Here is a 13,112-nt window from a genome sequence, read left to right as displayed (position 1 = left end):
TTAAAAAAGCAACACATTTTTTGCCAAATAATGAATGATCGCTAAAAAAATACTGAATTATTGAACTTTTGCAGAATGTAAAAGATATATGAAATCTTATTGATTATTTCTGGCTTTTTTTATTCACTCCACAACTTATCCCTTGAGCATAACTTGACAGAAGATGCTTGGAATCGATATGAGTCATCTCATCGACATACTCAAAACCATTAAAGTTTCTGACATTTAAAGAAAACATAATTGAGCATTTCTTCTTTTGGTGCTTTGCAGTAGAGACACTCAGATGTTTTCTATACCAAAATTGGCTTACATGGCATTCATGGGTAATGCATTCCATGCCAATCACCAGGTAAAAGAAAATTCTTGTTGAAATGAATTGTACCTTGTGCCCAATTCCCTTCGAAGTCAATTTTCTGCTCTGATCATGCAAACCACTCGACAAATGGATCAAAAGTTTATACGCTTTGATTTCAACTTGAAGATGAGGAACTAAAGTCTTTCAATCAGTTCACTGAGAAATTAAGTTCAACATATAATAAATGATTCAACAATTCAAATCCAAGACGTTCCTTAACTCTACATCTCTTCAATCAAAAATCTCGCTTATGTCTACCCAACATTGTTATTATAGAAAGATAAATGCTACTTAAAAAAAAAAATTATTTTTGCACTACAGATTTTTGGTTGGCATCACCTTAGGAACTTTTCAACTTAAATAGACACAGATTTATAAACCCAAATTCCACTATTCTGAAACATCACTAAAATGGTAAATAAAACTCAAGATGTGTTGGCACCACTTAGCAAGAGCTTTCTTAGTGACTCTCCAGTCATTTATTCAAACCATACAGCTTTGTTTTATCAGTCTGGAACACATTTCTGGCTCAGAACATTGACCAAGTGGAAACCGTTCAGGACCATACAAATAAGCAAATACCCTCTAGCAGACGCTGCAATGCTCTGTTTAACTAGACTTGGATTCATCAAAGCTCTGACGTCTAGTATTTGACTTAATACCTATAAAATTAACAATCATCTTAACAATGAACATCTCTTTGGTCTCTGTGTCTAACACATGTTGACATGCCTACAAAGTAAGAAATCAGCAGATATCCCATAACTTCTGGAAACATTATTTCATGCTCAGAATTGTTAAAGCATGGAACAAACTGTTTGCATCAGTTGTTGGCTGCCGAGATACTGCATCCTTTTAGAACGTTCATGCTTCTTGAAATTCACCCAAACTTACACCTGATGCATTTTCTTCACGCACATGAGTTGTAATACACATATATACAACGATTTCATTATTTGTTTTCTTTTTTATTTTATTCATGCTTTTATAATGATCTTCATGTTGATGATCTTCTGTTATTTGTTGCCTAAAACTAAAAAAATTGCTTCAATATCAAAATGGTAAACAATCTATTACTGATAGAGATTTGTTGTCTGAAACAGAACCTATACATCTATTAATTGTACTACTGTAATATATTTTATTACTGAATTCCGTTTACTATAATATTTAAGGCTAGTATACTATCTTTCAATGCTCAATTCAAAGTATATAGTGTAGTATCTGTTATATTGTCATTAGACTATTCACTTAAGCATTATCTCCTTTGTGAAATGGTAAAGAAGGAGTAATATCTGTTCTGTTGTCATGAAATCATCCTTCCTAAGATTATCTCCTGATGAGAGTATGAAAGTATATGTTTGTGATATTATCATTTCAGTCATTAACTTCTCCTTTGGGGGTCAGTGTATGTAGTTCATTCATTCAGTCTGATATTCTCCCAGCCAAGAAAAAATATGTGACTGATTTTTTTTTTTTTCTGTGATGTGAAGGTGGGGTGATATACTATCAAAAGTATGCAACCTCTGGTCACATTTTTGCTAATAATAATAGCAAAATGCTTATTACAATGAAACATTAAAACAAATGCTAGTATTGAAACAGATAGCCCAGATTTTTTAGTTTCATTCTTATCATTGCTGGCCTAAATCCTAGAAAATCTATTAAAGAAAATGTAGCCATGTTGGCACCTGCTTACGCGGAAGGAAGTTGTGCTGTTGCATATAAAACCATTATTCACTTTTTTTTTATATATGTTTACATTAAAAAAAAAAATGAGCAGATACAAATTTAATACAACTAAATCAAAAGTGTTGTTTTGAGCTTTATTTGGACTTGGTTTAGTCAATCATTAAACATGAGAGAGGGAAAGAAAAAGATTGAAAAGTTAGTTTGTTATTATACTGATGATCTATATTTATCTAAAGAAGGTATGTTTTATGAGCTGAACTGTTTTATAATGCAACTCATAATCACAACTATTTTCTTTTGACTCTCACCCCTATTAAACATTTTATTAGTGAATGAGAAATTTGTTAATTCTATTCAATATCATTGATTATATAGCAAGAAAAAAAGAATATTTCAAAAATAATCTTTTTTTTAAGTATGATTTTTTATTCATTTCTTTTTTAATAGGGTTTGAAATTAAATTTTATTATCATTTTTCGTTTGGTCATTAAATTCTTGTTTGAATGAAAGTGTTCTAAAACTAATTTTGTTACGTCAACATTCCTTAAAATTCTATAAAATTATTGAACATAAATAGTTTCCGAGAGGTTCAATCTTTTCATGCATGAAGATGACCTAAGAATCTTAAATCCAGAAAATTTCTTTGACAATTTAAATGCTCCCAAAGTCAAGGAGCACAAAGTAATTAATCCTATTTGTTTAGTTGTTTTTAAGTATTCACCCATTATATTACCCATAGTTCTTTTTTATTTAGGACCAGAAGGATAATTTGTATATTTCAGAGATATCAATCAAAGATCAGTTTCTTTCAAAAATCACATCTACTGTCTGATGTATATTGGCAACACTGGTGTCTCAGTTTTTAGTATGCTGTGAAAATCTAAAGTGGAAGGGTACAATCAGTTTAATCTAGTGTTCAATCAAAAATCTTTACTAATTCTTATAACTAACCCATAAATATATACAGCAAAAATGAATGCTCTAACTATCCTATGAAATCAAGTAAATCTTTGGAAGTAATTTGGCTGAAATATATAGTTGTATTTATAAAAGATTTTTGGTAATAAATCAAAGAAAAAGAAATATGACTAATGGGTTAAAAGAAATTAAATGAAGAAATAAAAATGCATCTTTTGGATTTACTTTTATAATTACATTTTTTTTAAAGATATTTTAAAAATTCTTATATTAACGCATTTTGGATTTCAATAATTAACCAATAGTAAATAAAAAAATTCAATACATAAGTCATAGCTTCCATTCAATCTTAACAGACTATGAAGGGGTGCCTGTGCGTGAAATTTTTGTGGCAAGAGTTGTGCAATATCCAACCACACCTCTCCTGAGTCGACATTGTTAAATACCAGTGGCAAGTGGAGGTTCAAGACAACTGGAAACAATGACAAGTGGAAAGCACATACAGCGACTAGAATTCCCAAATGATCAGCCATCTGGTACTAGCCAGGCTCAATGTTGCTTAACTTCAGTAAGCATAAATGTGCAAACATTTTGTGATGGGTAAAACTTCTTTGTAGATGGTTATAATTGTTTTGTTTTTGAATTAAAAAAATATAAATAGACATTGATCATCCAGAATCAAAGACAACTGAAAGGCTGCCTTTTCATTGGCTACTACACAGAAATGTAAAGAGCAACAGTCCGTTCTCTTGATTGCTCCACTTACTCTTGATTGTCAGCTTATTATACTGAATGTTTAACAAGTACAACATTAGAGTCCTTGGTAAGACTTAACTAAAGATTAAAATTCAGTTTTCCTGTTCTTCAACGAACACTAACCATTATGCTGAATGGGTTGTATTCAAGGGTATATATATATATATATATATATATATATATATATATACATATATATATATATATATATATAAATAATGGGTGGGCAATGCCAGATAGCCTAACAGGATTGCACAGATCAAGTTAGAGATTTTAGAGGAAGTAAGCATCAGAATTTTGGGATCATAGGAGTCGGATTATTATACCTTGCAAGTCTGATGACTAATGATATAAAATTGTAAATTCATTTTAAAATTGTAATAAAAAAAATGTAGAGCTTTGATAAGCCAAATGGAGTATCGATGAAGATGATATATCATTAATAAGCAAAGGTCAATGAAAATATTGCACATCATATAAAACATAAAATTTGAAAAGCAAAACTTGTGGTTGTTAGCACAAGATTTTAAAAAGCTGTCAAGAAAAATAAATAAATAAAACAAAGACATTGAAAATTGTCAGATAACCATAAATGATGAATGGATCTTTCTGACTTACTTTATCTGCCCAATCAGACATAGTTGAAGTGACCTCATCAAAAAGTTTGCCCTCGATAACCTGTGATCAAAGTGATGACAACAATGAGCAGCAACAACATGCAGAAAACAAAAGAAAAATGTTGGGGTGCCATTAATAAAGCAATTTGCAAAAATGGTTCAAATTAAATCTATAATTATTTCTCATTATTATCCATATATAAATAATTTAAAACTAACACTAAGGCCGAAAACATTTTCTGCTTATATAAGATCAGTGAGTCTTAATATCTCCAATGATAAGTCTTGAAATAATGGTGAAACATTGATGAATATATAAGTAATTTTAGTTTTTCCCGTATATATAATAGTAATTGTTTTTGCATAGAAAAGTAATATGTCAAGTTTAGATGAAAACAAAAATATTTTTGTTTTCATTTAAACTTGAAATATTACTTTTCTATTTAATAACAATTATATTTATTTTCTTTATTCTTATCATATATCTATCTATATATAAAAGTGAACATGTGTGTGTACATTTCCCTGCGCAATAACTCAATTTTAAGTCTATAGACTCGAAATTTGATACACAGGGTATTGAGATTTGGGAAAATCTTTGATCGGTTTTCAGCCAGAAATTTAGCTGTTAAGGGTTCAAAGTTCAATGATTTGACCTTTGAAAACTCTACCAAACTCCTCCGACAATTTTGGGTCTAAACACTTGAAATTTTAGATATAGGTTCCTTGGACATGGATCTAACTTCACTTCATTTGAGCCCGAAACAATAAATGTTAAGGGGTCATAATAGGGGTCAAACTTTTAAAAAATTGACCTCTGCGATCTCTACCAAATTACTCAGACAATTTCTGGTCTAAACATTTGAAATTTTACATAAAGGGTATTCAGAGATAGGGCAAGCTTTTTAATTGGTTTGGGTCGAAAATTTGAGCTACCAATATATAAATGTATGTATGTTTGCATGTCTGCTTAAAACTTTTGACAGAGGCGACAGATTTTCACAAGATCAGTATTGTTTTGAAGCTCGACCCTTCAGACGACAAATACCGAAAAATTGGCTAAAAACATTAATATCTTCACCTTCAACTGGGCACTTTTCTACAGGAAGGGGTCGCTTTTTTCACAGATATTTTCGAAAGTCATCCTCTCTTTTCGATTGTCTAGCTTTAATTTAAATCTACGACACTTCCGATTTGGCGGTGGGCGTAACAGCAAAGACATCACGTTTTTTCCTCAGTTCTTTTCCTCCTTTGCGGTACAGGTTCGAGCCTGCCTTCCTACTACCACTTTTTTTTTTTTTTTTGCTCAACACACACCTCCAAACACCCGGGCAACGCCGGGCCGAAATGTTAGTGTGTGTGTGTATATATATATATATATATATATATATATATATATATACATACACACACGTTTTCACTAAAAATTGAAATATTACTTTTCTATACAATAATGATTAATATTATATACAAAATTTTCATTCTGTGTACATGACTTGAGCTGTAGTTATGTTCATCCAGAGTGAGTTAAGCCAGCTCTTCTGTCTACATAAGGAAGGTTGGTTGGTCTTTATGTATATCATCACTAATACTTCTAAGAGCTAAGTCAAATGGGACTTGCTGAAAACAGAGAAAGAATCCGCATTAAACTTTGAGGCACATTCTAAATTATTTGAAAGGTGTTCTATCAAAAAATCGGATGTAGAGAATAAATAATACAAATTATACAACCTCCCACTATGTATTTTAGATGGTATGAATATATAACTCTTCAGTAAAAATAATATTAAATATTCATGGCATGTTCAGACAAGGTCGTCTAATTTTCATGCTGTAAAATTTGTTTTAAAAGAAAACTGAATATGCTTTATATCTAAATGTCAAATTTCATTTTTAGTTTGTAAGAATATTAACTTTTCACTATTTATTTATCATATTTTGATTGTCCAAGAGTTGGATGCGTTTTGATAATTTGCAAGCTCACTTCCCAGTTTTCATGGTTTAACAGGTCACCTGTCTCTAAAATCCAATCTGTATGTTCTTGTATTCTCTATTTACTTGCTTCCAAATTTTGGTCAATCAACCTTTCTGTGATTCACAACAATATGCTTGTGTAACCATTTATTCTGGAAGATCTACACTCTGTATGATCAGACCAGAGTAGCTGATTCGTTCTTAGGATAGCCTGAGCAAACGCAGTGCTTTCAGAAAATCCTCCAACCTAATGCATTGGGTTTGTAGATGCATCTAATTATCAATCTGCTATTGTGCTACTGTTGCACAAGCGAGGATTGGATTAAAAAAAAAAAAAAAAAAAAAAAAAAAACTTTCAATAAAAATTTTCATAGTCTTATTTGAAATTTCAGTGTAATCTTTTACATTGAATAATATTTTTTTTTCTGTGACATATTTGACACCTAACTTGTTTTGCTTTTATTATGCATAAAAAACAAACCAGTCATTACTCTGCTAATCTTCAAGAACTTAATATAAACTTTTAATGGAAATATATTCAAGTAATCTGAGTGTAAAGTAATGTTTGATATCTTTCACCCCCCTTTTTTTTTATTCTACAGCAAAAATTGGGTATGGAAGGGATCTAATGAACCAATCTTTGCAAGCAAAATAAATAAGCAACATAAAATACCGCAATGTGTGACAACAGAAAACATGCAAAACAAAAAAAATATAACAGAAAATAAAAAAAAGTATTACTTTTATTATATATATATTAGCAAGGATAACCGGAATTGCCAGGGATTAAGAGGAACTATGTCCTCCTGTTGACACGATATTACCTTTTATATTCTTATATTTTACATCCTATAATAAATTTTGGAAATTGGAGGTAAAAAATATGTACTCAGCACTGAGTGCATAATGTAAATAAAGTGACATTAATTGAATATATGAAAACAAAATTTTATTTTCATTATATATATATATATATATATATATATATATATATATATATAAATTGTAGGATTTATAATTAAATTCTGTGAAGTAAAAATATAGAATTTTGGACAAAAAAAAACTTATTGTTTAAAACACGGAGTACAAGAAATTTAAGTTCTTTCCTTAACCCATGACTTTTCAATGCATGACTCATATCTTCAGAGGAAATGTATTTAGCAAAATATTCATTATGAATAACCATAAATTTTGTTATTCAGCACATATACTGAAATTTGCAGTCTTGTGGTAATGTGTTTCAGAGATAAAAAATTTTTGGAAAGGAACTGTTCATGAACATTATCCTACTGTTAGGCATACATGAAAAGGGAAAGTTTTTACAGCTGTGGTAAGATAAGTTCTTGCTTTGAATATCTTACAAAGAAATAACTATCATATACAGTATGTATTAGAACATTGATTTCTGAAAATTTATTTGAATATTTGAAATTCAATTTAATATATTTTGAATATATCAAAGTGTACCCTATATATTCAAGTAAATAAAGTCATTTTAAACTTAAAATAAAAAAAATGCTTTCCAATTTGTTTAAAGAGTTTATGTCTGAAGCATCCACAGAATTATTAATGGTTTATTTGGTGATGCATTACAGCATTAAAAAAATGTATAAAATGTGGCAACATTTCGTTCTGGAACATTCTTTTCATTTAATATCTTGTTTGTGACACAAAATTACAGAAATTTAAGCTTTTCTACTTTGTGAATAAGTTGATAGCACCAACCCCATAGTTTATACACGTTATTGTCATAAAATAATGAATCAGATAAAAGAGAAAGAGACAAGAGATAAAATAACGTGATGAAATGGATTGCTCTTAATGGCATTTATATAAAAACTACCCCCAACTCCCTTATGCCCCAATCCAGTTTTTTTTTCTTCTTTTTATTTATTTATTTTTATTTAAAACCCAGACTAAGCACAAAATTTTCATATGATAAATTACTACCTATATCTATCCAATGTTGCCATAGAGTCTTTTTACTTTCATTTTTGGTTTATTTTTTTAAACTTCAACTATAAGAAAAACACAACAATCTTAACTATAGACTCAACTTTTCCACTTTTTTAATCCAGTGTATTTCAGTCTCTGCACTCTTGTCACTTATTTGAAACTGTGCTACACATACATCTGCCATCTTCAAATGTGTCATTGTGTGCTACAGTGTAAAAAACCTCATGGGGTAAATGTAGGTGCATTTTAATGGGCGTCTGGTGCCATGTTTCACAAAATGTTCTCCCACATCAGAGTTAGATAAAGAACTGAACTGTAAATTCTTATTGTGACTTAAGAAACATGTGTAAGAGTTATTTTTTTCTAAAACTGTCATTAAATCCTAGAATGATATAACCTTTATTTAATACTTTATCAATAGCTCTATTGTAATTTAAAAAATTAAATGTTTGCTTTGGAAATTGATTTCTATTTAAATTGATCTGAACTGTATAAATTTTGTTTGTTGTAAGTCATTCACCCTATATGGGTTGAACCACGGCCCTCTGTAATATTAAAATGACCTAAGCACTAAAGTTATATAACTTGGTGACGTCATTGAGTTTGGTCCTGTGAATCTGGTCATGAGTCCCAAGAAAGAATAGGAAGTAGATAAAGTCAAATAATAAAACCGTTTTCGAGGATTTAGCAGAGAATCCAACAAAGGGGAGAAAAAAAAAAGATCAATAATTCAAATATAATAAATAAATGTTACCAAAAGCAAAATGTTACTCTTCTACCTAGCTGGATAAGTTTTGTATTTTAACGGAATCTAAAGCTTTTATTTGGTCCAAAAAAGAACTTATGTCAAGTTGCTAAAGTAAACAGGGAAATCGAAACGATAGGTATGGGGAAAAAATAACTGGACCCCCCCCCCAAAAAAAAACAGGTCCCTATGCTTCTTAAAAGAGGCTTATCATAATTATTTTTTAATTTACATCTAAATTTTGATTGTGTTTGAAAGATAGCAGACCAAAGTTAATCTCTAAAAGAATAAAAATGTATATCTACGTGTTAAAAAAAAATTCATGAAAAATGTTAATATGTGCGAAGTAAGTATTGAAGTATTGCATGTAAAATTTACGCTAAAAATATTGCTTTATTAAACATAAAAATGCATAATTTTTATTTATATTGAATAAAGTTTACTATAAATTGTGTTCCTTTCTTTTCTTCTTTTTAAATGTAATTTATAAGTAAATAATGAACGCATGTTAGTCTTTAAAATCAATGAAACAACAAAATGTTTAATTACTTTTAACACATAAACAACTTTCTATTGTGAATTCTTTTTTTTTTTAATATTGAATGAGTTTCAGTACAAATCATCATGTTCCTTATTTTTCTTTTCTTTTCTTTTTTTTAATACATGTAAAATGTTTTTGACTCCTAATGGGGGTATGAGACGAATGGATTCGCCAATCATTTTTATAACCACCGGCTGTGCTAAACTACCAATGAAAACATTTCAAAATTATTAAAAAATTGTCGAATTTTGGATTCAATCAGTTTGCCGTTAACTACGCCATGGACCGCATTTGATTCTTGGCCGCCATCTTGGTTACTGATCTGAACTACACCGCCATCTTTGTTCAGCACAATGTCTCAAAACTTAATACAATTTTGAAGTTTTCTAAAAAATTTTGATGATTCATTTCTGACAGTCTGACTATTCAATAGATCTTGCTTGCTAGGACATCATTTTTCAACTAACGGGACTTAATGACATATATTACAAAAGTCGTGGTTGAACCAGCTCCCTCCAAAGGAGAAAGCGTCAAAGGAATTTTAAATTCACGCACTTCCCAACCACCTGTATATCTCCATCAAGGGAGATAACATTAAGATTTCAGTTCTTGTATGGAGGTGTCGAGGTCGTCCTACATACAGCACCTGGTATTCTAAAAGTCACCCATTTTGTACTGACAAGGATCAATATTGCTTAACTTTGGTGAACTAATGAGACCCAGTATGTTAACATGATTATGCTGTATATAACTGCAATAATTTTATATATATATATATATATATATATATATATATATATATTTATTTATTTATTCTCTTATAGACAAGCACTCATCTTTTTTTATTCACATACTTTGTTAAAAGTCAAAATAAAAATAGTCCAATGTAGTTATAAAAATAGTCAATAACGAAAATGGGATAACTAAAAGAAAACAATTGCAACTTAATTTCCGATTTTCAGATTTTGTAATCATACTCGTATTCCTTTATTTTCTTTTAAAGTTGATGATTCCTTTTCTTCTGATGAATTATGGGCGGAATAAATTAAAAAAATGATTCTGTGCTATGAATCGGGTGCTATCAAGAATTGAACATTTCAGCATGCTTAAAATAAACAGTAAGATGGACAACATCTCGAAATTTGGAATATAGACTTTTGTCATTTATTTGTATATGTTCTATAGTTACATCGAGCTTCATAAATTAAAGGATTGGTCTAAAGAAAAAGTGAATAAGCATATTTTTTCATATATATATATATATATATATATAAAAAATGGACTCTGTCGATTTCAACAATTAAGTTGCTCAGAAATTCACAGATGAATTGTTTATAGTGGGGAAGGCTTTGCGTAGAACCAACCACACTTTTTTGTATTACTGACAACCTTTAGCGGTGCAGATGACTGCCACAAGACAGAGTATACAATAGATCACAGGTTTTTACATCACAGTTACTTTCTCCTAGATGCATGTCTTAACGAAGACTGGGGATACATCTCTCCCAGTGAATTAATGCGCCCCCAAATACCAGGCTGGAAATTTCTATGATTCGGCGCAGTACATACAGCACCTAGCCTTCCCAAATGGTCACCCATCTGGTATTGGCCAGCCTCAACATTGCTTAACTTCGGTGATCTGGCGAGAACCAGTGTGTCAACGTGATTGTGCCATATATATATATATATATATATATATATATATATATATATATACACACACACAGCACAAAATACAAATGATGATAATATATATATAATTATAAAAAATGTAGGTTGAAGTATAGATTACAGAATAATTAACAGTCAGAAACTCTCAAACAAAAAATAAATCCAAATAATATATAGCAAACGCAATAGAATTAAATTTTATACCGACCTGTATACTTTTAATGTGTACAAATTGTAATTATTTCAAGGTTCATGTATTTTTTCAACACCCAGAAAAAAAAATGGTGATCGAGATTATTGTTTAATTTTGATAAAATAAGAGTGGTTTTACTAGGATTTTTGTTGGGAAGAGGAGGAGGGCTTGCCACTTGGACTAAGTTTTGGGGGCATGTACATTTTTTACAGCATGAAATCAGCTAAAGTTTGCAACAGTCACCATTTTGCTTTTCGTGTTTCATATGAGCACTGAAATAAAATTCTGAAACAAAAAATATTGCCGTTTCCACATTAAAAGCATACACGTTGGCAGAGAATGTTATTTGTTTGCTATAAATTATCTACCTTTATTTCTTTATTTACAAATTACAATCATTTAAAATTCTCAATTGCTAAATATTCTGAAATCTTACTGTAATTCATCTCTTTACTTGTCTCATGAGAATTAGATATGGCACAAGGTCTAATCTTATCTGATTACCAGAGGAACGTCCATGGCAGATCACAAATTACACATAAAAATTCTCTCAGTCTAGAATTTCTTCATCTCAAATTAAGAACATAATTTCATAATTTGTTGAAATGTAATTTTTTGTGAAAATTATTTTAATAAATGACATCTTAATTCAATTTCTGTACAACAGAATATCAAGCATTAAAAAAATGAACTAATTTATTTTAAACTGGACTAGCAAAGCTTATCTGAAAACAATTTTAAGTTTTGTTTTATCATATTAAATATTTAGTAATAAAATATTTTCTTTACTCGGTTTTAACACAAACTGAGTAAAGAAAATACAATATTACTAAATATTTAATATAATAAAACAAAACTTGAGTAAATTTGATTATGGTCTGATTGATACAGCCATGCAGATGATTGATTTAGGAAGTAAGAGAAAAACATTGTTAATTTCTCTTGGATTTATTCATGAACATTATTGAATACACCAATTTTTTGACAAATATTTTTATTTATACTCATCCATTGTACATTTTTTTAAGCTGATATAGGTGTACATGAAGTAATAACAAATGAAATTCTCATATTATTCATAAATAAATACTAGGAAAAAAATGGTGACCGGTTGAGTTACCTATTGTATTTATGTGAAATTGTTTGGATCAGGAAAAAATGAGTTTGTAAAACTAGTTACAAACAAAAAAGACAAAATCTAAAGTTAACCTCTTTCTGCTTATATATATATACACACACACGATTAAATAAGTTCAAATGTCAAGGGTGTGAGTTCCGTTATAGAAGCGTTGATTTAATTTGAATAAAATATGCATCAAGTGCACTTGAAAACCAAATCACAACGCAATATTAGGAAAATAAGCAAATATTTTACTTGTTTGAAATTTATAATTTAACTATATTTCGGAGTCAAACTCCATCCTCAGTATGTTTTCTTTCTTCATTTTCCTCTTCTTTCTTGTCATGTTAATTGACGTTAATCTCGCGTAGCCAACGCACTGTTCCAACATTTCAAAATACAACTGCTGAGAGACAACATGCAGATTTTTACAAACTTTTTTCTCTCCAACTTTATAACATAGCAAAAAAAAAAAAAAAAAAGAAAACATACTGAGGATGGAGTTTGACTCCAAAATACATGTAAATTATAAATTTCAAACAAGTGAAATATTAAAAAACTATTTTCCTAATAT

The 13,112-nt window shown here is 29.7% G+C and overlaps 1 protein-coding gene across 3 annotated transcripts in view; it reads right to left on the bottom strand.

Moving 5' to 3' along the window:
* The window catches only part of LOC145259194 (ADP-ribosylation factor GTPase-activating protein 1-like), a 175,767-nt gene that overhangs the window by 15,404 nt on the left and 147,251 nt on the right, over nt 1-13,112 (bottom strand). The window contains exon 9 of one of the 3 annotated variants that reach the window (XM_080116977.1): nt 4,340-4,399. The exons of the other annotated variants lie outside the window; for them this stretch is intronic. Within the exon in view, the coding sequence (XP_079973103.1) occupies nt 4,340-4,399 (60 nt within the window). The remainder of the gene's footprint in view (nt 1-4,339; nt 4,400-13,112) is intronic. 3 annotated transcript variants of the gene reach the window in all.

The sequence above is a fragment of the Euprymna scolopes genome, chromosome 3 (genome assembly GCF_053919585.1).
Source record: "Euprymna scolopes isolate OS-2025 chromosome 3, ASM5391958v1, whole genome shotgun sequence".
Classification (NCBI taxonomy): Eukaryota; Metazoa; Mollusca; class Cephalopoda; order Sepiida; family Sepiolidae; genus Euprymna; species Euprymna scolopes.
The sequence above is the reverse complement of the archived record's forward strand: the minus strand, read 5'-3'. Positions and strand labels throughout refer to the sequence as shown.